This window comes from Lepidochelys kempii, chromosome 7 (genome assembly GCF_965140265.1).
Source record: "Lepidochelys kempii isolate rLepKem1 chromosome 7, rLepKem1.hap2, whole genome shotgun sequence".
NCBI lineage: Eukaryota > Metazoa > Chordata > Testudines > Cheloniidae > Lepidochelys > Lepidochelys kempii.
The window spans coordinates 9219599-9245308 of NC_133262.1; the positions used below are offsets into that span (position 1 = coordinate 9219599).

A 25710-nucleotide genomic window follows, 5' to 3' on the forward strand; every position below is an offset into this window, starting at 1 on the left:
ATCTGAGAGGTTCTGGCATGGGGACAGGCCCCCAAGCTGGAACAGCATGACTGCCCCCCAGAGGTGACAGGCTCACACTCCAAACACTGACAGGCACGTGGCATCTTTAGCAGATGTCTATAAATTCTCTGGCATTTGTCAAAATTTCTGCTTGCTTTTTTGGGATCCTAGCAGCCCTTATGAAATACCCAGGGAGTGCTTTGGAAAATCTCAACAGGTGGAACTGCCACTAAGCAATTAACAAGGGAAAAAAAGTCTCATGGAAGCTCTCCTGGGAGGTCGGGAGGAGTACAAACATCATCCCAGAGGTATTTATAGAAGAAATGCTGGAAGAAAACATTTTCTGACAGTGGAAAGGGCAAGGACATTGCAAAAACATTCCAAAGAGAGTCCCCGGGAGGAAAGCAGCTCTTCAAAAAATACACCCATGATAGTGCCAAGAAGGGCTTCAGAAGCAGACACCTCCTCACACAGGGGTGATACCCAGCTAAGACGACATCCTAAAGAGCATCCCCCACTATTCCTCTCCTACCCCACCCCCAAAACCCCTGGGGAGGGCACTGCCTCTACAGCTGTGGGTTGACGCACAGCTTTGTACAATGGGAAGAAAGTTGGTCTTGTGATTAAGGGTGTCTTTACTGTCACAGACTTCCTGTGTGACCTACAGAGATAAGGGATGTGCTGAAAAGGGCGAGAAATGTCCTAGGTAGGGCAGGTATTACAGGGCTGGTGTTAATCAAGATGTAACTAGGGCCAAGATCCAGTTCCACTGGCTACTGTTGCAAACCTCCACCCCTCCTGAGCTGGGCTTGTTTTTGGCACGGGTCTTCTGCCATTTCTGGAAGCTGGGATGTGGTTGCACTGGAAATGCTTATTATGAGGGAGTATAAAGTGACTCGTGCAATGTCATGCAGTAAAATGGACCCTGAGACTAGGCAACATGCCCACCAATGTCAGTCAGCTCGAAGGTTTCACTAACAACTGGATGAGAGAGGAATTTAAGGAGTTAAAATGCATGCTATGTTTGCAGCTGTTTTTGGAAGACTGCAAAGTGGTTTTAGACTTCTACAAAAATAAGCAAAAGGCACAGAAAAAGGGACAGTTTATTACTATGTTATCTGACTTCAGATTTCTCTGCCGTTATGCCAGTTCGGGATTAAAGATTTGTTTATACTGGCTTTGAGGCCAGAAAATACTAAAAATGCTTGCATATTCCCCCAGTTTTTTTTAATTGTACAGAGAAGGCATGCATGAGCATGTGAAGGAGAGAACACAATCAACTTTTCCACCTTTCACTTGTAAGACAAATAAGAAAGGGCAAAATAAACCCAAGCAGGATTTTATAGAACTGCCCTTCTGTTTTGTCATGGTGTGTCATCCTGACTCAGCTGAGGACCATTCTAAGGGGGAGGAAAACCATCTTTGAAAACAGGAGTCATCTTTAGATCATTGTGGCTTGGCCTGGAGTCCAATTTCTGTGCTTTGTGGGATGGACTGAGACATTGGTTTGCAACAATCATTTCACCAATTGTTTAAAAAAAGAAATACAGATACTTACGTATCATCTATAAATGTTATTCCAAAATACTCCTTTTCTTTGAGGTTGAAATGTGATGCCACCAGATCCAGTAACTCCCGAGACAAAAGTTTGGGCTATTGAGAGAATCATCAGCACATCATTACATTCAGCTCAGCCATTTTATTTTTAAATTAGTCTTCTCTGGGTATGTTACCTTAAAGGGACATTGCCACATAGTTTAAAGAACCATGATGCAGTCTACTACCCAGCTAGATGCCATGAAGCCTCGTGCTCTTGGGTGTTGACTTCCCAAGTACAGTCAAGACCCCAAACCCCGGTTTACCTTTCAGAACTGCAGAAATTTAGAACCAGACATAAATGACTACGTGGTTGGGGAGCAGAGGCAACTAAGTTTGTTAGCCTCCACAAACCAGTTGAAATGTATAAAAAGAGGTAGAGGAAAGGAGTGGCTAGTCTAGGAGAAAGACTGGACTGAATTCAGGCTTTTCGTGGACTTTATTGCAGGAGGGACTTTTCAATATAGAATCTGTTATACCCCAGAAAAACTGGACCCTTTTTTCCCCCTTATGACAAGGTACCATCCACCCCAAAACACAATCCAAAACACAGACCATTTTCAAATAGATTTTAAAATTGAAACTCAGAAGAACTTAATGTGTTATAAATTGTAGTGAGAACAGATTTTTTTTCAAAAGCTATTTATTGAAAAATGTCCAAATGTAACAGCACCAAGAGCTAGAACATGAATCTAGTGACACAAGACGGGTCTGTTTGTCATCGTCCAAGCAAATAACAAAAAGATGAAGTCTGATTTAGATTTTTAAAATTCATTCCATGTTAGTAATCTGAGGGGTTGTTAGTCACACAGACTAGGGCTAAAATTTTTTAGATGCGCCTCTTTGACTTTGGGGTCTAAGTCCCATTTCAAAAGTGATGCAGGCACTCAGAAGCCAATGAGATTTAGGAGCATAAGTCCGCCATTGCTTCTGAAAACAGAACTTGGGCGATTTTGAAAACTTTACCCATGGACATTTAAGAAAAGTTTGACTGTGTCCATTTAAGCTGGTAAAATACAATTCAGTGGATTGCAATAAAAAGCATAGATGCCACTATAAAACCAGGCTATGTTGGGCAAAGTGATGCTTTTGATGCCCCATACAGGGTGTTTACCTGAACCAGCAGTTCCAACTTCCTGTCATCAAGGAGCTGCACCTGGCAGTGCCTGCCTTCTGTCATCTAGAAAGAAAGGAACATGTCAGTGGTGAGGGAATGGAGGAAACTCCATTTAAAAGCTGCAGAAGGCAATTACAGTATTTATAACAGTAGGCTTTGATGTCCTTGCTACTGAGCCACATTGGAAGATGTCTTGGTAACTGAATCTACTCCCTACAGGAAGGCTAAGGTTCTTTCTCCCAGCTGTTGAGCACTCTCAACTCCCATAGACTTCAAACAGTAGCTAAGGGCACTTAACACCTCTCAGGATCAGATGAAAATTACCCAAAAGCTGTAGCAGAGCTGCAGTTCCGTTGTAATTTCATTGCACTTGGCCTGCGTAGTGAAAATAATCCAGACTTATTAATACCTTTACACGCAGAGCTAGCAATGTTCTTACGTTCACATGCTCCAGCAGAGCAACCAGCCCTGGGTATAAACAAGACATTTATTCAGAGATTCCAAGGTGAGAAAGGACAATTGTGATCATCTAGTCTGACCTCCTGTATAACACAGGCCAGAGAACTGCCCCCAAGATAATTCCTAGAGCAGATCATTTAGAAAAAAAGATCCCAACTTGACTTAAAAATAGTGATGGAGAATCCACTCTCACCCTTGGTAAACTGTTCCATTGGTTAATTACTCCCACTGTCAAAAATGTATGCTTTATTTCTAGTTGGAAGTGTCTAGCTTTAACTTCCAGCTCTTGGATTGTGTTATACTTTTCTCTGCTAGATTGAAGGCCCATTATTAAATATTTATTCCCCATGTAGATATTTATGAGCTGTAATCAAGTCACTCAATCTTCTTTTTTTTAAGATAAATAGATTGAGTCTCTTTGAGTCTACCACTGTAAGGCATGTTTTCTAATCCTTTAATCATTCTCATGACTCTTCTTTGAGCCCTCTCCAATTTATCTACATCTTTCTTCACTTGTGGGCACCAGAACTGGACACAGTATTGCAACAGAGGTCACGCTAGTGCTAAATACAGAGGTAAAATCACCTCTTAACTTCTACTCGAAATTCCCCTGTTTATGCAACCCAGGATTGCATTAGCTCTTTCGGCCACAGTGTCCCACTGGGAGCTCATGTTCAGCTGTTTATCCCCCAAAACTTTTTCAAAAGTCACTGCTCCCCGGATAGAGTCCCCCACTCTGTAAGTACGGTCAACATTCTTTGTTCCTAGATGCATATAAAGCAGAACCCCGTTTATTCAATCTAACTGGTATAGGGGCCAGAACAGATAATCAATAATCCTGATAAAAAGAAAAGGAGTACTTGTGGCACCTTAGAGACTAACCAATTTATTTGAGCATAAGTCTCTAAGGTGCCACAAGTACTCCTTTTCTTTTTGCGAATACAGACTAACACGGCTGTTACTCTGAAACCAATCCTGATAAAGCAGAGAATGGGAAAGTGCAATGCTGCAGCGCCATCTAGTGGTCACTACAGAGATCACCCCCTTCTGGACCTGTGTGCGTTGGTTGCCTGATTGACATGGAGAGCCAGTTAATGGAGGATCAGATAAACGGGGTTCTAATGCATTTTAATATGGCTATATGTAAATTCAGGTTGTTTGCTTGCATACAATGTACCAAACAATCCACATCGCTCTGCACCAGTGACCTCTCCTCTTCATGATTTAGCATTCCCCCATTTTTGTGTCATCTGCAAACCCTATCAGTGATCATTTTAGTTTTTTTTAAGGTCATTGATATAAATGTTAAATAACGTAGGGCCAAGAACTGATGCCTGCGGGACCCCACTGGAAACATACCCTCTGGATGATGATTCCCTGTTTGTAATTACATTTTGAGACCTATCAGTTTGCCAGTTTTTAATCCATTTAATGTGTGCCATATTTTATATTGTTCTAATTTTTTAATCAAAATATCATGCTGTACCAAGTCAAATACCTTCCAAAAGTTTAAGTATATTATGTCAACACTATTACCTTTATCACTTAAGCTTATCTCATCAGAAATATATATCAAGTTTAGTTTGACATTATCTTTCCTGGGATCAATGTCAGGCTGACGGGCCTATAATTACCTGGGTCATCCCATTTACCCTCTTTAAAAATTGGCACATTAGCTTTCTTCCAGTCTTCTGGAAATTCCCCAGTGCTCCAAGACTTATTGAAAATAAACATTAAGAGTCAAGTGAGTTCCTCAGCCAGCTCTTTTTAAACTCTTCAATGCAAGTTATATGGATCTGCTAATTTAAAATGGCTAACGTTAATAACTTCTGTTTAACATCCTCCAGAGATATCAGTGGAATGGAAAGAATGTTATCAGCACCATATGATGAAAATAGCATCTATTTTTTCCCCAAATATGGATCAGAAATATTTATTGAATACTTCTGCATTTTCTGCATCATTATTGATAATTTTACCTTTTCCATCTAGTAATGGACCAATACCATTGTCAGGATTCCTTTTATTCCTAATATATTTATAAAGCCCCTTATTGCCCTTAATTCTGCTAGCCATAGATTTATCCTAGTGTCCCTTTGCTTCCCTTACCAATTTTCTACAATTCCTAACTTATGATTTATATTCATTAATATCAACTTCCCCTTTCTTCCATTTCTTATATATATTAATTTTTTATAGACGTCTTCACTTCCCCTCTAAACCAGGTCAATTTTTAATCAGCACGATCTTCTTCCTCAACTGTGGGACTGTGGCTTTTCAGGCATCTATCAAGATGTTCTTAAATGATTCCCAATCGTCATTCACATTTTTCTGATTAAATTATTTCTCCCAGCTGATTTAGTTCATATTTAGGAAGTTTAGGAACTAAATTAGTAAGTCCCCAGCTGGCCTGAGTTCTGTCCCTTGTCACAAGGAAGTTATCCTCAGTCCTAGCCCCTGGGAGAGGGAATGAATTAGTTGTACATTCAAACATGGGCGGTGGGTATTTCAGACCAGGTGAGGCTGAGCCTCCTCAAAGAGCCAGGCGTGGTCCTGCCCAGACTCCGCCCCAAGCCCCCTTCTGCTTCCCGCTTGTCCACTGTGGCCAGTGCTCTGCAGCTCAGGCCACCCAGCACTTGGGCCGCCTGGTGATCTGGGCCTTGGGATGCCTAGCGCTCGGGCCGCTCAGTGATCCGGGCCTTGGGCTGCTCAGCACTCAAGCCGCCCAGCGCTCTGGGCCTCGGGCTGCCTGGCATACTGGGACTGCCTGTCCGGTGCTCCGGGGCTGGGGTGGGGTGGGCGGGCCAGTGGCCGCAGTGGGGGTTCAGGGCTCCAGTGGGGAAGAGCCTCGGGCAGAAGGGGCGGGGCTAAGGGCTAGCCTCCCTGAATGGGTGGTTCACATGCCGCCCATGCATTCGAACACGAAGGCTCCTGCTGGGATTCCTTGTTGCGACAGACATAGGAGAGACAGCCTCATTGAAGAAGACGATGGCATTGCCTTATTTGAGTTTCAAGACCAGCTCAGCTGCTTGGACCATGAGGTTTATCCAGGGATATGCAATGAAACCCGGCTCACACCATAGCTATTAGATCTGGACTGTTTTGGTCACCTTAGTTTCAGGTTTATGTCATGTTTATCCATCAAAAACTATTCTCATGTCTCTCTTGGAACAGTTAAAAAAAATAAAGGTACATTATGCTCCTTTAACACCTGTCCTTTAAAATCTATTACATTTCCATGACAGCGTTTACATTATTTAAGAACTGTTCTATTCTGGGTCCCTCACAGTCTGGGCAAGACCTGGCTTTCAAGTACTCTGAAGATTACAGCTGGTAAAGGGAACCTGGCTTTTATATTTTTTAATCATGCCCTCAGAATAACTCATTCTCCTGAAGGCACAGAGCTTCTCACAGGCAATAAATCTGCAGCTCTAAACATAGACAGAGGGTGGATTTCTAAGATAGGGATTTCCTAATTAATTAAACATTGTGAACACAATAGTTCTTTCCCTACAAATGACTGATCTCTCTGTGGACAGTAACAGAGTTAGGGCCCGAGTCTCAGCTGGTGGAAATCGGCATTGCTCTGTTGATGTCAGTGGGGCTATCAATTTACACCACCTGAGGATCCAGCCCATACGTTGCACTCTGAGACGGGGCTGGGATTCTACCCGAAAACGGTGACATGACAAGTCCCTCCATAGACAAAGCCTGAGAAAGCCTGGATGTGGGAGACGGTGGAACATGTAAAGTGTTTTTAAAAATATAAGGCCTTATTGACACACAAATACCAGTATAAATGCGCTTATATCACTATAGCTCGTTGCTATGCTGGTATAAGACAACATACAGTACAAAAACTGGGTTTAGACCAGGCCTAAATTAAAGAAATAACTATTGAGAGAGAGAGAGAGAGATCCATTACTGAGAGGCCCACAAAGAGGATGTGTGGCTTACAGCTATTGCTGGCCGTGGTGGATCTCCTTTAGCTCAATTGCTATAGACCTTCGGTTTAGGAGATAAAAATCCAGGATTCTACTCCCTGCTCCTAAGGAGCTCTGTATGTGATTTATCTGCATTGTCTGGAGCCCTTAAATCCATTACAATCTGATCACAGCAGCATTTGTCACTAAGCCATTGTGATTTATTTATGAACACACATGCTACCATAGATTAGTCATTTCATCAACTTACACTTTTTCTGCCTCTGACATACTGCTGCCAATTGCTCCCGTTGTGAAGCATCTGATCCATTAGTGTTTTTAAGTCACAGCCCCATCTGTTGCACTGAGATAGCATAAATAATGGCAATGCCTAATTGCTCATTTTTACCCAATGAAATCACGTTAATCATTTCTGACAGCTGTAATTGCCGCATTTATCTATTGGTAACTAAAAACATTTCTTCTCTCTCTCTCTCTAATATAAAAACATTGTGCCATGGAAAGCTGCCTCAAAGATTCAAGTGTAAAAGCTATCACAATCATTTGCACTCCATTTGCACTCTGCGCCATCCAACAGCGAATCTCGAAGCACTTTAAAAATGTTAAGCAATTAACTCTCACGACATGCCCAAATCAGGACCCAAATCTCAAGATTCCTGCTCTAACAACAAGACAGGCCTCTTCTACCCACAGAGATTTTTCAAAAATCATTAAATAGTTAGGGGTATAAATCCATCCTTGACTCTTCTTCCAATTCATTAAAATTAAACTAATGATACAATTAACCTTTGAATCAGGCATCTTGTGGTTGTTAAGATTCTCTGAACTTCATGCATTTTATATTATCTCAAAAATGCAATGATGAATTTGCAGAATTTTAGAAAGTTAAATCTGGACTATTTAGCACAGAACAGAACAAGAGCATTCAGTGATAGAGTGTATTGACTTGCGATTGTTGTGGCATCTCTATCACATCCTCAATCATACAGGCTGCTCTGTACAGGGAGACCTTGCATTCACAGTGAGCCTCATGGTTTCCATGGGGGGGCTCAACACTGCAGCTTGCAAAGCCCGGAAGGCCAGAGATAGTGACTAATTTATGATTAGTCTTCCAGAAGGATCCCAAAGCCCTTTGCAAGCTGTTGATAATATCCCACTTTAATTGATTTGTCTCGACCCCCCCACTGGGTAAGGCAACTCCCATCTTTTCGTGTACTGCTATATATATCTATCTTCCTATTGTATTTTCCACTCCATGCATCTGATGAAGTGGGTTTTAGCCCACGAAAGCTTATGCCCAAATAAATTTGTTAGTCTATAAGGTGCCACAAGTACTCCTCGTTGTTTTTACAGATAACAAAAAAGACTGGCCTTGTCCCCTAGAGCAGGGGTTCTCAACCTCTTTCTTTCTAAGCCCACCGCCAACATGCTATAAAAACTCCACAGCCCACCTGTGCTATAACAACTGTTTTTCTGCATATAAAAGCCAGGGCCAGCATTAGGGGGTAGCAAGCAGGGCAATTGCCTGTGGACGCACTCCACACAGGGCCCAGTGAAGCTAAGTTGCTCAGGCTTCATTTTCAGTCCCAGATGGCACAGCTTTGGGCACAGGGCTTTGGTTTTCTGCCCTGGAACCCAGTGAGTCTAATTCTGGTCCTGCTTGGCAGACCCCCTGAAATCTGCTCGTGGCCCCCTAGGGGGGCCTTGGACTGATGGTTGAGAACTGCTGGCCTAGAGCTTACAAATGTCACCCTCTAGTGTCATAGGAAATAAAAAGGGGCATTACTAAGGGAGATCATCTTTAGCTCAAGAGGTAGAGGCCTGGGCTTTTGGAACTGAAGAACAAAGGTAACAAAGGGAAGAAAGGTAAGCAGCAGGATACGGACCCTGGACTTCAGGAAAGCAGACTTCGACTCCCTCAGGGAACGGATGGCCAGGATCCCCTGGGGGACTAACTTGAAGGGGAAAGGAGTCCAGGAGAGCTGGCTGTATTTCAAGGAATCCCTGTTGAGGTTACAGGGACAAACCATCCCAATGAGTCGAAAGAATAGTAAATATGGCAGGCGACCAGCTTGGCTTAATGGTGAAATCCTAGCGGATCTTAAACATAAAAAAGAAGCTTACAAGAAGTGGAAGGTTGGACATATGACCGGGGAAGAGTATAAAAATATTGCTTGGGCATGTAGGAATGATATCAGGAGGGCCAAATCGCACCTGGAGCTGCAGCTAGCAAGAGATGTTAAGAGTAACAAGAAGGGTTTCTTCAGGTATGTTGGCAACAAGAAGAAAGCCAAGGAAAGTGTGGGCCCCTTACTGAATGAGGGAGGCAACCTAGTGACAGAGGATGTGGAAAAAGCTAATGTACTCAATGCTTTTTTTGCCTCTGTTTTCACTAACAAGGTCAGCTCCCAGACTGCTGCGCTGGGCATCACATGGGGAATAGATGGCCAGCCCTCTGTGGAGACAGAGGTGGTTAGGGACTATTTAGAAAAGTTGGACGTGCACAAGTCCATGGGGCCGGACGAGTTGCATCCGAGAGTGCTGAAGGAATTGGCGGCTGTGATTGCAGAGCCATTGGCCATTATCTTTGAAAACTCATGGCGAACCAGGGAAGTCCCGGATGACTGGAAAAAGGCTAATGTAGTGCCAATCTTTAAAAAAGGGAAGAAGGAGGATCCTGGGAACTACAGGCCAGTCAGCCTCACCTCAGTCCCTGGAAAAATCATGGAGCAGGTCCTCAAAGAATCAATCCTGAAGCACTTGCATGAGAGGAAAGTGATCAGGAACAGCCAGCATGGATTCACCAAGGGAAGGTCATGCCTGACTAATCTAATCGCCTTTTATGATGAGATTACTGGTTCTGTGGATGAAGGGAAAGCAGTGGATGTATTGTTTCTTGACTTTAGCAAAGCTTTTGACACGGTCTCCCACAGTATTCTTCTCAGCAAATTAAGGAAGTATGGGCTGGATGAATGCACTATAAGGTGGGTAGAAAGCTGGCTAGATTGTCGGGCTCAACGGGTAGTGATCAATGGCTCCATGTCTAGTTGGCAGCCGGTATCAAGTGGAGTGCCCCAAGGGTCGGTCCTGGGGCCGGTTTTGTTCAATATCTTCATAAATGATCTGGAGGATGGTGTGGATTGCACTCTCAGCAAATTTGCGGATGATACTAAACTGGGAGGAGTGGTAGATACGCTGGAGGGGAGGGATAGGATACAGAAGGACCTAGACAAATTGGAGGATTGGGCCAAAAGAAATCTGATGAGGTTCAATAAGGATAAGTGTAGGGTCCTGCACTTAGGACGGAAGAACCCAATGCACAGCTACAGACTAGGGCCCGAATGGCTAGGCAGCAGTTCTGCGGAAAAGGACCTAGGGGTGACAGTGGACAAGAAGCTGGATATGAGTCAGCAGTGTACCCTTGTTGCCAAGAAGGCCAATGGCATTTTGGGATGTATAAGTAGGGGCATAGCGAGCAGATCGAGGGACGTGATCGTTCCCCTCTATTCGACATTGGTGAGGCCTCATCTGGAGTACTGTGTCCAGTTTTGGGCCCCACACTACAAGAAGGATGTGGATAAATTGGAGAGAGTCCAGCGAAGGGCAACAAAAATGATCAGGGGTCTAGAACACATGACTTATAAGGAGAGGCTGAGGGAGCTGGGATTGTTTAGCCTGCAGAAGAGAAGAATGAGGGGGGATTTGATAGCTGCTGTCAACTACCTGAAAGGGGGTTCCAAAGAGGATGGCTCTAGACTGTTCTCAATGGTAGCAGATGACAGAACGAGGAGTAATGGTCTCAAGTTGCAGTGGGGGAGGTTTAGATTGGATATTAGGAAAAACTTTTTCACTAAGAGGGTGGTGAAACACTGGAATGTGTTACCTAGGGAGGTGGTAGAATCTCCTTCCTTAGAGGTTTTTAAGGTCAGGCTTGACAAAGCCCTGGCTGGGATGATTTAACTGGGAATTGGTCCTGCTTCAAGCAGGGGGTTGGACTAGATGACCTTCTGGGGTCCCTTCCAACCCTGATATTCTATGATTCTAACAAGGAGCTAGTCCTGGCTTCCCAGGTACATACATGCAATTTATTTACCGGTAGCTCATCAGTTATTTAAACTGATTTACTCAAGATCTGTGCAGGAATCAGGATTTGACCCAACAGCTCTAATAGCTGCCAGGTCCCATCTCCTGCAGTTACATTTTCATCTTCTATCCACTGTGCCTTGCTAATATGAACAGTATGACTGGCAGTTCTTATTAAAGAATCTACTGCAAGATGAATCCTGGCAAAGACAAGACACCGATATTACAAGCAGTTCAGAGATAGATATGAATTTGTATATATTTCAGCTTAATCAAAATGCTTTTTTTGCACATTTATATCGGTTATATTTTGCAAAAGCGTATGTCACTATATATACCCAATCATTGATATTAATGATAGGGGTGTTGTCTATTTATTGATAGGCAAACAGTTAAATAAGGAGAAACTTAAATAGACTCAAGCCCTTGTTTCCAGTCCTACCTCCTGCATAAAATCAAGAAACAAGTGGAACAAAGCGCAGCATGGAACCCAGCTCACAACAAAACCAAACAGAAAACTGCAGAGGTATTGGATTCTCATGTTTTCCAAAGAAACCAGCAAACCCTTTTTCTCTCTGCACAAGTGGTCAGCTCTTACCTAATGCAGGTTTATGCAACTCAAAAGCAGAGGGAGGGGAAGGAATGGAGAACGATTGTCCAGGATGTTTACACATTACCTCATCTCTGCAGCAGTCGTAGCTCACAGACAAGCAATTCCCGCAGGTTTTATGCAAGCAGGTGATATACTCAGATGCTTAAAGAAAAAGGAGTGTACTAAAAGAACATAAAGAAAAGGAGTACTTGTGGCACCTTAGAGACTAACCAATTTATTTGAGCATGAGCTTTCGTGAGCTACAGCTCACTTCATCGGATGCATAGCTGTAGCGCACGAAAGCTCATGCTCAAATAAATTGGTTAGTCTCTAAGGTGCCACAAATATTCCTTTTCTTTTTGCGAATACAGACTAACACGCCTGTTACTCTAAAAGAACATAGGTATCCCTTTCTGATAATAACAGTTACCTCTTTCAAGGTAAAGCAAAGGGGAAGACTAGGATTAAATGCTGTTCAGTGGGGGTTCAACACAGCATTTAATTTTGTCGGTGCAAACTGGATTATCATTAAGTAGAGCTGGGACATACACATGCCATAGCCTTGTGCAGTGTATGGGTAAAGGGGCAGACCTGTGCATACAAAATTAAAGGACTATGGCCATATTCTTCTCTCGGTTATGCCAGAGTAAATCACAAGTTGCTTCCGGAAAGCCACTTTGGATTTACACTCATTCAACATTAGGCTAACTTTTACACCAAGACAAACAGAAAATTGAGGAAACACTAATGATCTTTGATTTCACTCATGAAACATCACTTGCAGGCAAAACATATATGTCGGTGAATTCTCAATGTCAAGTTATTGAGGCATATTTTGCTCAACTTTATGAGTTCTTAAAAATACAGTCTAAAAGGCAAACAGTCCATTTCTTAGCCATGTGGACCAATTCCCCATGATATCCTGCTCCTTAATGTTTGGGCAGAGTAGAACCTGCAGGATATTTATGCTACGCTCCCCTGGCAGTAACATCCTCCCTATTTGCAGCCAGTAGTTACACACAATATTTTTAGACATCATTGTGTCATCACGCTAAAAAAACCCAACCACCATATTTAGACGCTGTGTAAACAGGAAGCCTCTCAAAAATTGAAGTGAAAAAAGCTGACAAAATAACATGGCTGAGAGAGTGTCTTAGGAGGGTTTGAGTCAAAAATAAAACAAAAACTCATTACACTCCCTCAACAAAACTGAGATTTCATCTCCAGCGACAAATTACAGACAGCCAGGTGTGGTTAAGCCAGGCAGATCTATCAGTCATATTTTTAAACGTGTGTGTGTGTGTTTTAAAATACTATGAAGCCACCTTTGATTTTTACAATTATAAGTGCGTAAAGACACTAAAAAAATAGCAACGAGGAAAAGATTTAAAAGAAGCTGCGTACAATTTTGAGACAAAATTTGGAACGGTTTATTTACCATCAAAATACTCACACACGTCATGAGCTGCTTTCTCTTGGGACTCTGCTACTCTGGGGTTTTAGCTGCCAGTAAAGCTACATTGATGGAGATGCCCTAGTGTCAATTCCTAGCACAGATGTGTTGCTCTCATGAATAACTGTGATTTATACTGGTGCAGCATGTCTACATGAAGCTATTGCACACATGGCTATACCAGTGTTAGCAAAATAATACAAACCCAAAACAGTGCAGACGAGGCCCGACACAAATGCCTTAATATTCCAAAACGATAACCTGCAATTTGAGCCACAAGCCACCAGCACTTACACACGGGAGTGATTTTACTCAGGTGAACAGTCCCTTTACAGCCATCTGTAAGAAGAACTCCCCGGGGTCCTCTCCAGCTCAAGTGGCTGATGTCAGTGGGGCTACTCAAGTTACTCACCTAGGTAAAATGTTTGTGGGTCGGGGCACAAGTTTGATACTCAAGACAAGATTCCTCAGTTTGCATCTCTCTTTCTCCCTCCCCTCTCTAAGGGCAAATCCTGCAGTGAGGCACAATTCTCATTGGAGTTTTGCCTAGAGAAGGCCAGAGTAAAGCCTGCAGGATTTGATTCTGACTGCACAGAGTGCTTCACTCACTCACTCCTTTCTTTTTTACTGGATAGTCCTATTTCCATAAGCATCTCTTAGTTTAGTTGCACAAGGTTAAGCTACACTATGCAGAACAAAGAGCCCTAGAGAATATTTCACCCTTGGGAAGGAGACTAGATAGATGCACACAGCACAGAGTTAGTCTCTAAGGTTAGTCTCTAATTGGTTAGTCTCTAAGGTGCCACAAGTACTCCTTTTCTTTTTGCGAATACAGACTAACATGGCTGTTACTCTGAAACAGCACAGAGTGTGAGAGAGCCCTTTTTGCTAAACAAATAGCTAATACAAGCTGCAAAACATGTAACATTATGCAGGAAAAATGGCCTGCAATACGCTATTATGGTGCATTGTAAAAACCGTCCAATTTATTCTGAATCAACAGTCACAGCTCGCAGCAACAAAATCTAGAGAGGCTAAAGGAATCAGATTCATGAAGAAATCATGTATGGACATTCACTCAAGCTGCGAAGAGGTTGGCCAGTTAGTAAGTGTTGTCCCATTTTGCAGGTGGGGAAACTGAGGTACAGAGGATGAGTGACTTGCCACAGTCACACAGGAAGTCTGTGGCAAAGCTAGAAGATAGCCTAGTTCTCTCGGCTCCCAGTGCTGTGTTTTAATCCCATGGCCATCCTTCTAGTAGGAGCTATGCGCACGAACCAAGAGAAAGATAAGTTCATTAGGGCTGTACTCCAACAGATGCGAAATTTTATCTTACAGTTCCTTTCTGAGCTGGAGTTAAATAGCTAGAAATAACCCAGGTAATTTCCTAAAAGGGGATTTTTAAATTTCGCAACTGGTCCGCAACTCAGGAAGCAGTTAAAGATTCCAAAGCTGAATATTAAAGCCTATGAACAGACATCAAGTTTTCAAGAAGCCTGCTTTGGAAATCAGTATCAGTTAAGATCTTTTGTTTTCTGTAGTCATGAAGACATTTAGGGTCAGATCCTCAGCTGGCAGAAATCGGCATAGCTCCACTGACTTTAATGGAATGCTGTCAGATGACACCTGGCCTTACAGAAGTGCACTGGCTGGTGGGAAAAATGCAAGGATGCAACACAAAGTACAGAGCTGGCCGACCTAGGCACACAGAGGGGGAAACAAAAGCAGTGGCTGGTCCCCAGTGAAGAAGGGGCATGGGTGCAGCTAGATGGGGAAAGGAAAAGTGGACAAGTTCTTCTGCCTTAAATAACCTCAGAATTTTTAATTTTATCTTATAAAAAGGATGTAACTTAGCAGTGCCGCTCTACCCTTCGGGACATCATATGAAGCTTTAAGGGGTTAAATTTTCAAATTGGCCCCGAAAACTCCACCTGCCAATTTTATGCACATCACAAACCCACACCGCACATCTGCACCCATGCACATATTTGTGCATACACCCTCCACAATTGGACCCTTAAGTGAACTAGATAGGGAGTCTAGCTAGCTATCTGATATGTGCTCAGTGTGTGTGTGTTTGTTTCTGCAGTACTGCTGGTTAAAATTAAGTACTTGGTTTTTCAGCTCATCCAGTTTGCTTCACTGGTATTTCTTAAAGCTTCATATGATGTCCTGAAGGGTAGACTGGTGCTGTCCTTGTCAGTTTTCCCTAGCAACCACAGAACCTTTATCCCAGCCACAGCAGAGCCAGCAACTTGTCATCCTCCTCTGGTGCAGAGCACTAAGCCAGGAATCTCCAATCCCGCCTCCTCCTGGATGCCCCTCGCTCTTTGTGCCACTCACCACAGAGTTATTTAAGTTGGTGACTCTCTGGGAACCACAGGTATCTCCGGCACAGCAAGGGAGCTCACTGCAACACTTACAGCAATGAGAAATGGGCCTGATCCTCAAGGTTCCAGATGCAAATTTCCCCAGTGTCTGGGGATATTCCAATCCTGGCCTTAATTCGCCTGTCCGAATGTTCCCCACAGTACCCCAGAGCATGGTCTCCATTAACCACAGGGACTCGATCCTGCTCCCATTGAAGTCAAGGGCAAAACTTCCATTGACTTCATTGGAGCAAGAACAAGTCATTGCTTCCAGACACCACCGTCCCTCCCCGCAACCTGAACTCCTTCCAAATGTGGCTCCAGCTTTTGGAGCCATGAAAGAGCCTTTGGCTGAAATCCTGGTCCCAGTGATGTCAATGGGAGCTTTGCCATTTACTTCAATGGGGCCAGGATTTCCCCCCTTAATTATCCTTTGACATCTTGATATTTACCGTAATGGAGGCCAATATCTGCTTAGTATTAACAGTTGGCAGTACAGCAAAGCAACCGGTTATTCCTCTTGCTCCACTGCACTTGCTACCTTGTATTCACCAAACCAGCTTGATTGTAAGAGTCCATTGCAATTTCTTTATAAGTGCTGTACAGTGCGTGTCAATTTTCTGTCTCAAAGAACACAGTGTATTTACTGACATTAATAAGAGTGATTTTACAGCATGAATGCCTTAGGAAATTGCACTATGAGTGACTAATGGTGCACAGGAATCAAATACACCTTTATTAAAGTATATGGGATGGTGCCTTTTTATAAATAAAGAGTAGTGCCTCGTTCCCAGCTCATAACAGTCAGTGTCTCAACATTTTAGATGAAAAGAAAGGCAGAAAAAATAATACAAAACCGAGACTGAATGATACTGGTCTCCCAGGGCATCTTATTGTGTTTGTGCCTTTCTAGGAGATCATCAACTCTTTGAGGCCATCTTCAAAAAATAATATAAACAAGAGGGCCGTTTTCAGCAGAGGACATCATTATTTCAGTGCTAACGGGTGCAGATGCCTCTCTGCTGATGCTTCGCATAGAAGTCTTGGCTACATTACATTTGGCTGACTATGAAGATACTGGGCTGGAATAGCAGGACTAAACGCTCTCTGGATAGTTCGAAACCTTCCCAGAATAGTTCCATCTACTGAAAACGTTTGCAAGCTTGGCTCCTGCATAGCTTCAGCTGACTTTCGTGTAAGCCCCACCAGATGAGATAGTAACAAACTGGCAAGGTAGCAACCCTTCCCAGCAAGCAGTCTCCCTTACTACAGGGCAGCTACATTTTTTCAGGGCCAAGTGCCAATGCATTTTATGTGCAAGTCTCCTTTTACTCTTTCGGTCTCTCATTCACACACACACAGAAAACAGTGCAGAAAACAGCAGTTGTAAGCTAGTTCTCCACTCACTCGCTATTTTGGTCATTGTTTGTTGGTTCACACAGGGCCTGATCCAAAGCCCATTGAAGTCAATGGAAAGTCAGGTCATGCTTGAATTTGAGAGACATTGAAAAAATTCTTAATGACAAGCATATTGTGATGAAAATCAAGCAAACAAAAGTCCCAGAGCCGTCAAAGTGACCGAATGTGCAGAATTCCAAAATAAGGACACGGTACACACATATTGCCAAAAAAAGGGAAACGTTAATGCGATATGAGGCCATTAGAATGGTAACTGACTAATGATTTCTGCAGATGCTGTCAGGTGATCCTACAGCTAAGGCTGCATTTCCTGTTGCTATAGACCTAGTTTAATGTACACAATACAGTTATGCCAATGTTGTTGACTGTCTGTATGCATCCTGCAAACCTTCACATTTGTGCATGCAAGCAGGCATCTGCACAGGCAAACCAAGCAAAGAGTACAGCTAAGATGCTGAGGCAGGGTTCTGAAGCACAATCGTGTATGTGTGTGTTTGTGGGAATGCGGCATGCCCATTGCTTGCTCCTTAGACCCCAAGCTTTGTATCCAACAATCAGAGTCCCGTCTCTCCAGCCAATCAGCACATAGGCTCCCCTAATGTTTGGAGGTATTCTTATCTTCCCGAGAGAGAAATCCTCCAAAATCTGATTGACGGGGGGAAAGGTTAGCTTTCTTCCTAGAGGAACAGCCCATTTCTGAAGGGTGGTGGTGGTGGTGGGGGTCCTTCTTTAAATAAAGGGCCCCTTTTAATTTGGAAATGGAAACATTTCACAATAAGTACATACATGCCATTGGCAGTGATTTTATTGTTCTGCCATACTTATGTCTTTACACTACATGTATGGCCCTACCAAATTCAGGGTCCACTGTGGTCAATTTCATGGTCACAGGATTTAAAAATTGTAAATTTCACGATTTCAGATATTTAAATCTGAGATTTCATGGTGCTGTAACTGTAGGGGTCCTGACCCAAAAGGAGGCTGGGGCGGCGGCGGTTGCAAGGTTATTGTAGAGGGGTCGCAGTACTGTCACCCTTCACTTCTGCACTGCTCCCTTCAGAGCTGAGTCCTCGGCCAGCAGCCATCGCTCTCCAGCCACTCAGCTCTGAAGGCAGCGCAGAAGTATTGCCACCCTTACTACAATCCCCCCTCCTACAATAATGTTGCAATATCCTCCTCCTTCACAGTCCCTTTTTGGATCAGGACCCCCAATTTGAGAAATGTTGGTCTCCCCCGTGAAATCTATACAGTATTGGGTAAAAGTACACAAAAGACCAGATTTCAAGGTCTGTGACGCATTTTTCATTGCCATGAATTCGGTAGGGCCCTATCTACATGGAAAACCAACAGCAAAATGGGACAAACGTAGGCCTCAAAACTCCACAGTTAAAAGTCAGGAAAATTAATAGGAAGCACTCAGTGCAAATCTGCAATAAATACTGAGTCAATGCAAAACTTCACAGAACATCTGCTTTTCTTGGCAGTGACACAGTTTATAAATCAGTGCTTGTTCGTGGCATACTTATCACACACAATGCTGACGCTCACAGTAATGGTGTCGTTACCCTGCAAGAGGCCATGGTAAAGTTTTGTTCCAAGGAGTCATGACAAAATCTCCTGGGAACAAATGGAAAAGCTCATGACACTGGGTAACTCTTGTGATAATTAAGCAATAGCCAAGTGACACCAGTTTAGGGCACATTGCTAAAAGGAAAACTTTCTCCCTTCCCTTGAGCACCCAAAGCAGTTGCAGCTGATACAGATACGATACATCAGAGGCAGAACCAACAGTATGGCACAGGACTGGGAAGTCAAGAGACCCGTCACCTATTCCTGGCTTTGATCACTTAAGTTCTCTGTCCTTCACTAAATATTAATTATCATCATCATCCTATTAGATCAACTTTTTGGGGTATCTGTGACTGATTCTTCTCCTCCTCCTCCTCAGCCCCCATCTCCACTCCCTTCTCCTCATTAGTGGCCGGAATCTTTCAGTCCTATCTTACATACCTTCCCTTCACAAAAAGGAAATCTGGCTTCTCTCAGTGTTGTCGTTTGCAGTTTATCACGACGCAGCTCGGACCGTGGAGAGGGTAACAGCACTGGAGACGGTCTCCTCTCAGAGCTTGTCTATACAGGGAAATGTACTGTAATAACTATACCACACTAACTCCCTGTGTGGTAACTTTGGAATAAGAATGTCCACAGATGGAGTTATAGCTCTATAACGAGTGGTATAATTTTACTGGCAAGTTTCCCCATGAAGACAAACCCTTAACTGATACTGTCCATTCTACCCTCTGGATACCAGGCAACCTAGGTGGCCAAATGGTGTTCACTAGAGAGATTATCAATTCCTCATTTCTCTGCTGTTTTTTTTTTTTTTTTTAAAGTAACTGGCTCTTTTTCCCTAATGTTTTTCTTAGTATTGTGTAGCCTCAAAACACGGTGCAGACCTGAACTCATACCTTCTTACGGTACCCTGGGTAAAGATTGTGAGCCCCCTTTTACAAATGGGAATACTGAGACACTAAAGTGAAGTGACTTCCTGAAATCTACACAGTAAAATTCACGCTAGGGACTCAGGATAACCCAACTCCCAGCCCTGTGCTCATTCCTGCCAACTGCATGGCCTCCCGGTTTTTGTTAAAAACAAAAACAAGCGTGAAAGAATGAATGACAGAAAAATATCTCTGCATCTAGTTCTTCCAAGGCTGGGCTGGCAAAATACTTTAATTCTGAGGCATCGGGGCAGGGGGTGTGTGTGGGGGAAGATCCTCACCCCCACCCTGGCCCCTTGTCACTGCTCCAGCCCTCTCACATGGCGTAACGTGGGCCTTAAATTTCCATATCAGCTGGAGAACGATTCCTCTGGTGCAGGCACAGAGGAACACAGCCACCAACCTATCTTTTGAGTACCCCCTCACAAGTTCGGGCGGGGGCAGGCTAGGGGCTGGGCCACAGCACTATGCAGATTCTGGGCAGCGTTGCTAGCCATAGGGCACCCTGGGGAGACCGTCATAACTTAAGACAGACAGCTCTGGGGGCCTAAGTTATGCAGGGGACAACGATAGTTCCCAGAGCAGCCCAAGACTAGGAGGGTGCAAAGGTGGCTTAAAAGTTACAACTGCCCCTCCCTGCAGTCCTGGGGCTGTGAGTGCTGTGCGGTACCCCTTAGAGATGCACCCCTGATCTTTGTTGGGCACGTCCCATTTTATGGTGGTTGACAGCACGGGCGACTTCCTGTCTTGCTGTTTCTATGGCCTGTGAGTGTTTTTTCTGCATTTTGGGCAGGTTTCCTCATTGCACTGCCCCTGCCTGAACGCAGCCTCATTGGAAGTCTGTGCGCTTACCTCACGGAACTAATCCGCGGGTGGGAGCTCAGCAGTGAGGCTGGCCCAGCCTCCCCTCTTGTGTTGGGATACTTCGCTGGGCTTTTCAACTTTTGAGAACATTGTCGGCATCCAAGACACCATCCTTGACCCACTTGAAATGGAAACTGCCGGCCTGCTGGGATACGTGAGCACTTACAAAATAAAGACTAAATCTGCTCTCCCCCCACGGCATGCTGCTTCCCCCCTCCCAGATTTCCTTTCTTCTCTGATGGCTTCACATATGTTGTCTGCCTGCCTGCCTCCCCCTTCACCTCCCATGCTTGCTCACTGCACTTCCTCAGAGGCATCTCTTGCTCCCTCAGTGATTCTTCACTGCTTTTGTCCTCGCCTCAAAAGCCCATGGCAGAGGGAGGGCTTGAGGCACTACAGTGGTTCCTCAAGGCCCATCCCATTCCTGCTTTCCCAGCAGGCTCCCTGTAGCATCTTCCCTTTCTCTGTAGTCACTGCCTCCCTCTCGCTGCAGTTTTTCACCTTTCCCAGACTCCCTTCCTTGCTCTCTCCACAACAGCCTTTCCTCCCTAGAAGGCTGCTCACACCCTCTCCGTTCTTTCACTTCCTTCCCCCCACCTCCCTTTCCTTCCCCAGTGCCTCGCCAACTCCTTCTGCAGGATCCTTCTCTTCCTCTATGGCTCCCCCCTGCAAAATCCTGCTTCCCTTCTCACCCTGCCTACTCCGTCTGCACCTTCTGTCCCGGCCTCAGTGCCACCCACACTTGGCAGCCTTCCTCTTTTTCTTGGCCGCTGTCCCTCAGGAGAACTAGTCGCCAGTCTTGAACAGACATTAGGTAAGCCAGGGGGGAAAATAAAAAAGGGCTATGACATAGAAGGCCACCTGAATTGGCTTTAAAAGTACAGGAAAAAACCACCCTTCTGGAATAAGGCAAAGATTTAGCCTCATGATCCATTAATGAGCGTCTTCATCATCAAACAGAATTTCTGAGGGTAGCTACGTCTTGATGCGCTAGCTTGCCCAGTGACACACATATTGTTAGCCATTTAAATGGTTTTGACAGAATTGGACTTTCCAGGCTTCTTTCTTAAAGGAGAACAAGGGTGTCTGATCAAAGGGGCCTTTCCGAAAGGCTGTTAATGAGTTCCATATGCCCTGCCATATCTTTGGTGCCAACCCTTTCATAAGATGCAGCAAGGATGGAGGAGCAGAGATCTTACTGATGAGACTTTGAACATTTACAAATTGAAAGGGGCTACTGTGCCAGTTACTGACTGCCTTTCCTCAGGACTCACTCCGTGTTGAGTAACGTGGTTTTGAAATATTTTTAAGCAGTGTATCACGGTAAAAGCTGAAAATGCATTATCTGTGAAACCGAAAAGGATGGACCTGATGTCCAGCAGCAAAGTTGCTGGTTTAGATTTAGCATTTTCATTTAAAAAAAAAAAAAAGCCAAAGCAGTGATTAGAACAATGGCAGGGAAAGCAGCTGTAAATGCTGAGAGTAAACAAATAAACACTCCTCACAAATAAAGTTAGGAGAGCTAATCTTTAGAAAAAGAGCTAACACAAATGTTTAAGTCTGTGCCATGAAAGGATCCAAGAGCAAGCTCACTTGTTTTCTGTTGTCCTCACGCTCCCCGGCTGCCAGTAAGTAACTCTTACCTCTGCAGAGCTCTATTCTGTTTAAGTCAGGACACAGTGCAACGGCAATAAACAACATTATCTGCAGCTGGTAAGCATTAGAAATAAATGTATTCTCTTACCTCCAAGCCACAAACTCTGGTAGTTTAAAAGGACTGGAGAAACCCAAAAAGTTACACATCAAAGAGTGCATGTACTAAACATTTGTATTTTTCTCTCAATCTGAGCCAGTGGAAGTGGGGACACACAATCCCTGACTTCTTCCGTTGCCGTATAATCTCAAGGAAATGACCTTACTGTTTGTTGCTTTGATTACAGATTCAGAAACAAAAGCCCTTCCAGCATTAGTCAGGGAATGCAAGATGTTGAAGTCTGATATTTGAAAGGGAGAAAAAATAAGTTTTTGATTTTTTTTAAACAATACCCCTTTTTGCGATCAAATTAACCAACGAAAAATAAAACCCAGCATCTATCAAAGTTATCTTAGAATGAGACAGCCCAGTGGCAACAAGCCCTCTCACTAGGGGTCAGATACTAGATATCACCCAGACCCATTGCCCTGCTGCAGATTCCCCTTAAAAGGGCAGCTGAGTATTGGAGTCAGCGTACTCAGCTCTACACCATGCCCACAGTGCCGGGGCAGAAAGGGGCAATGGAAACTAGTGCAAACCTGAGGTCTAAAGCACTGCGCTGAGTGAGGAGATCTGGGTTTAGTTCTTGCTCCAGCCATTTCTGAAGCCTGGATGCTTCTTTGCATCTATGAGCGGGCCTGGGGACAAACTGATCTCAGTGGCCAACTGAGAGCCAAATATATATACCTGGCCTCTGACATGCACACCTGTTAACCCTTGATTTATCTGTAGGAACATTTGGGAGGAAAACCAGGGACACCTTTTAACCACAGTTGCCAACTTTCACGCGATAAATGAGCACCCCGACTTTCACAAAAAGCCAAAAATCAAGCTAATCCCATTTCAAAACAAGCCAATCCTTAAGAACCCCAACACTCTATGTGACTAGATCCCCCCGGCGTGCAGTCTGGGACTGTGGTGGGCCTGCTGTGCACCCCAGATTCTCTCCCCCCACCTTGCCCCTGCTTGCCCCCCTTGCCAGGAGCCGATCAAAAAAAAGAAGCAACAAGCTACAAGACAAACAACAAGCCAAAAACTAGCCAACAAGCAACTCACAAACCAATTAAGCCAAAAACAAGCCCAATTTCTGCTGTTTTTTTGCAGGTTTGGCATGTCTGCTTTTAACTGCACAGTTGTACATTAAACCAGGAGAACTTTTCAGAGGGAGAGAAGGGAAAAAATATTTGGCTCAAAATTGGGGCTGCCCCTGCTAAATAGGAAAGGCTGTCCGTCATATGGCACAGAGACGCCTCTTAACTTCAGTCAGAAATTTGTGCATGGGGCAATGGTTGGGATACGTTAGAATTGGTACTAAACCCCACCCCCTCCAACCCTCCCAGTCCTTGATGGCCTGACTGAACGTTGGGTCTAAAGCAGGGCTAATCCATTATTTTTTGTCAAGGTCCAAATTTCTTGGTCAAAGTATAGACAAGGTCCAGACTCCAGAAAATAACAAATATAATAACAATAGTGATGATAATAAGTAAATATAAAGATTTGGGGGTCTGTTCAAAAGGGTCTGGTGGTCTGGATTTGGCACATGGTCCACCTGTTGACTACCCTGGTCTCTAGGCCTTGCTGTATCTTATTTCTCCAGTCCAAGTAAACAATGCTGCGATGGTCAGAAACTGCCTGCATATATAGAAGACTGCATCGTATACTACTAGAGTTTAGAACTTCATTGCTTGGTATGGAAGTTGCTTTCTAGCCCCAACCCAAAACGTGAACTTTGCTCAGACCTGGGCATTAAAGGAACTACTATTCATTCCAATTCAATGCCAGTGAGGCAGGAGAAGCCGCAGATATTGTTATGGCAGGCATCCCTGAGGGATGCTATTACATATAATCTTCCAAGCTCACATGCTAAGAACAAGAACAAGATCTGAATCTTGTAAAGGACATGCTGCATTGTTAATTTTTGGATTGGCAAGGTTTGTCAAAAGGCACCTTCTGGAAGCATTGCTGAGCTAGCAGCAGGAGAATTCACCCTCTGCCTTGGTCTCTGATTAGAGTTTCCAGTCTCTCATCTTCCAGGCAAAAGGAGGGCAGAGATATCTGGATCCTACCTTTTGGCCAAAGATGTCAGTCTCAGTCTGCTTTGGGGCCATGCTCTCCACTGGCCCTGGTAGAGGGACCTGGGTCCTCCCTCTCCACCGGGTTCCAGCCCTTTTGAGGAGCTGCACCGGCAACATCCTCCAAGCTGAAATGCCTAGTGTGCTGTCCTGGGCCACTTCCTACCTATACCCTCCTTTGCTTGGGGCATGGTCCCCTACAGTCCCAATAATCCAGAATTTAACAGAGTCCAAAATGAGCAGAGCCCGGCAGGGCATACTGGTTCTCGAAGCGGGGCTGGAGAAGATTATCTGGGGTCCTTATCAGAGCTGTGATCCGTCTCAGGGTCAAACTTCCATCCGGCTTCCAGGAGAAGGCTTTATCTTCCTTCCAGCCAGTTCACCTTCCCATCCCCTTTCCCCTGGGCTTCTGATCTCCTTTTAACCTGCTCCTCTAGCCATAGCATGCTCTGCCAACCTGGAAGGATGGGGTTATCTGGGCCCAGTATTGTCCTTTAAACACCTTTGGGCCCAGGGTGGGGTTTGTGCACCCTAACACAAGTCCCCAAATCGAGATACCTACGGTCTGATTTTCAGAGCGGCTGGGCACTTGCAACTCCAGCTGAGATCAATGGGAAGTGCAAATGCTCAACACTTCTGAAAATGCAGCCTTACATATCTAAAATTGGACTTCTAACCACTAGGGCATCCAAATTACAGAGCAGATTTAAAAGCATGGGTTTTATTGACTACAGTGGAAGCAGAAACACTATCGCCAAACCCACACATTCATACACTGAGAGTCAGGCCCCCAAAACCATGAGATTGGTTTAAAAATCACAAGATTTCTAATGACAGGTTTCAGAGTAACAGCCGTGTTAGTCTGTATTCGCAAAAAGAAAAGGAGGACTTGTGGCACCTTAGAGACTAACCAATTTATTAGAGCATGAGCTTTCGTGAGCTACAGCTCACTTCTTCAGATGCATATCGTGGAAACTGCAGCAGGCTTTATATATACACAGAGAATATGAAACAATACCTATTCCCACCCCACTGTCCTGCTGGTAATAGCTTATCTAAAGTGATTTCCAGCACAAATCCAGGTTTTCTCACCCTCCACCCCCCCACACAAATTCACTCTCCTGCTGGTGATAGCCCATCCAAAGTGATAACTCTTTACACAATGTGCATGACAATTAAGCTGGGCTATTTCCTGCATAAATCCAGGTTCTCACATCCCCCCCACCCCCATACACACACAAACTCACTCTCCTGCTGGTAATAGCTCATCCAAACTGACCACTCTTCAAGTTAAAATATATCTTTTTGGTTCCCTATGTTTGCCTTCTGGCTTTAGAGCCTTTTGGGTGCACTCTGCTCATGTTTTCACACTTTTTTTTTTTTAATGCAAGCTGAGAGTCCCACCTGATCACATGACTCCAGGAGCTGATGCTTTAAGAATAGTACCCAGGATCATGAGACACATAATACAATCATTAGAGTTGGCAA

The 25710-nt window shown here is 44.2% G+C and overlaps 1 protein-coding gene across 5 annotated transcripts in view; it reads right to left on the bottom strand.

Moving 5' to 3' along the window:
- FRMD4B (FERM domain containing 4B) overlaps positions 1–25710 on the bottom strand; it is a 198167-nt gene that overhangs the window by 81834 nt on the left and 90623 nt on the right. For all 5 annotated transcript variants that reach the window (XM_073351063.1, XM_073351064.1, XM_073351062.1 and 2 more), the window contains exons 2-3: positions 2711–2776; positions 1559–1653 (exon numbers count right to left, since the gene is read on the bottom strand). In XM_073351063.1, coding sequence (XP_073207164.1) covers positions 1559–1653; positions 2711–2776 — 161 coding nt within the window. The remainder of the gene's footprint in view (positions 1–1558; positions 1654–2710; positions 2777–25710) is intronic.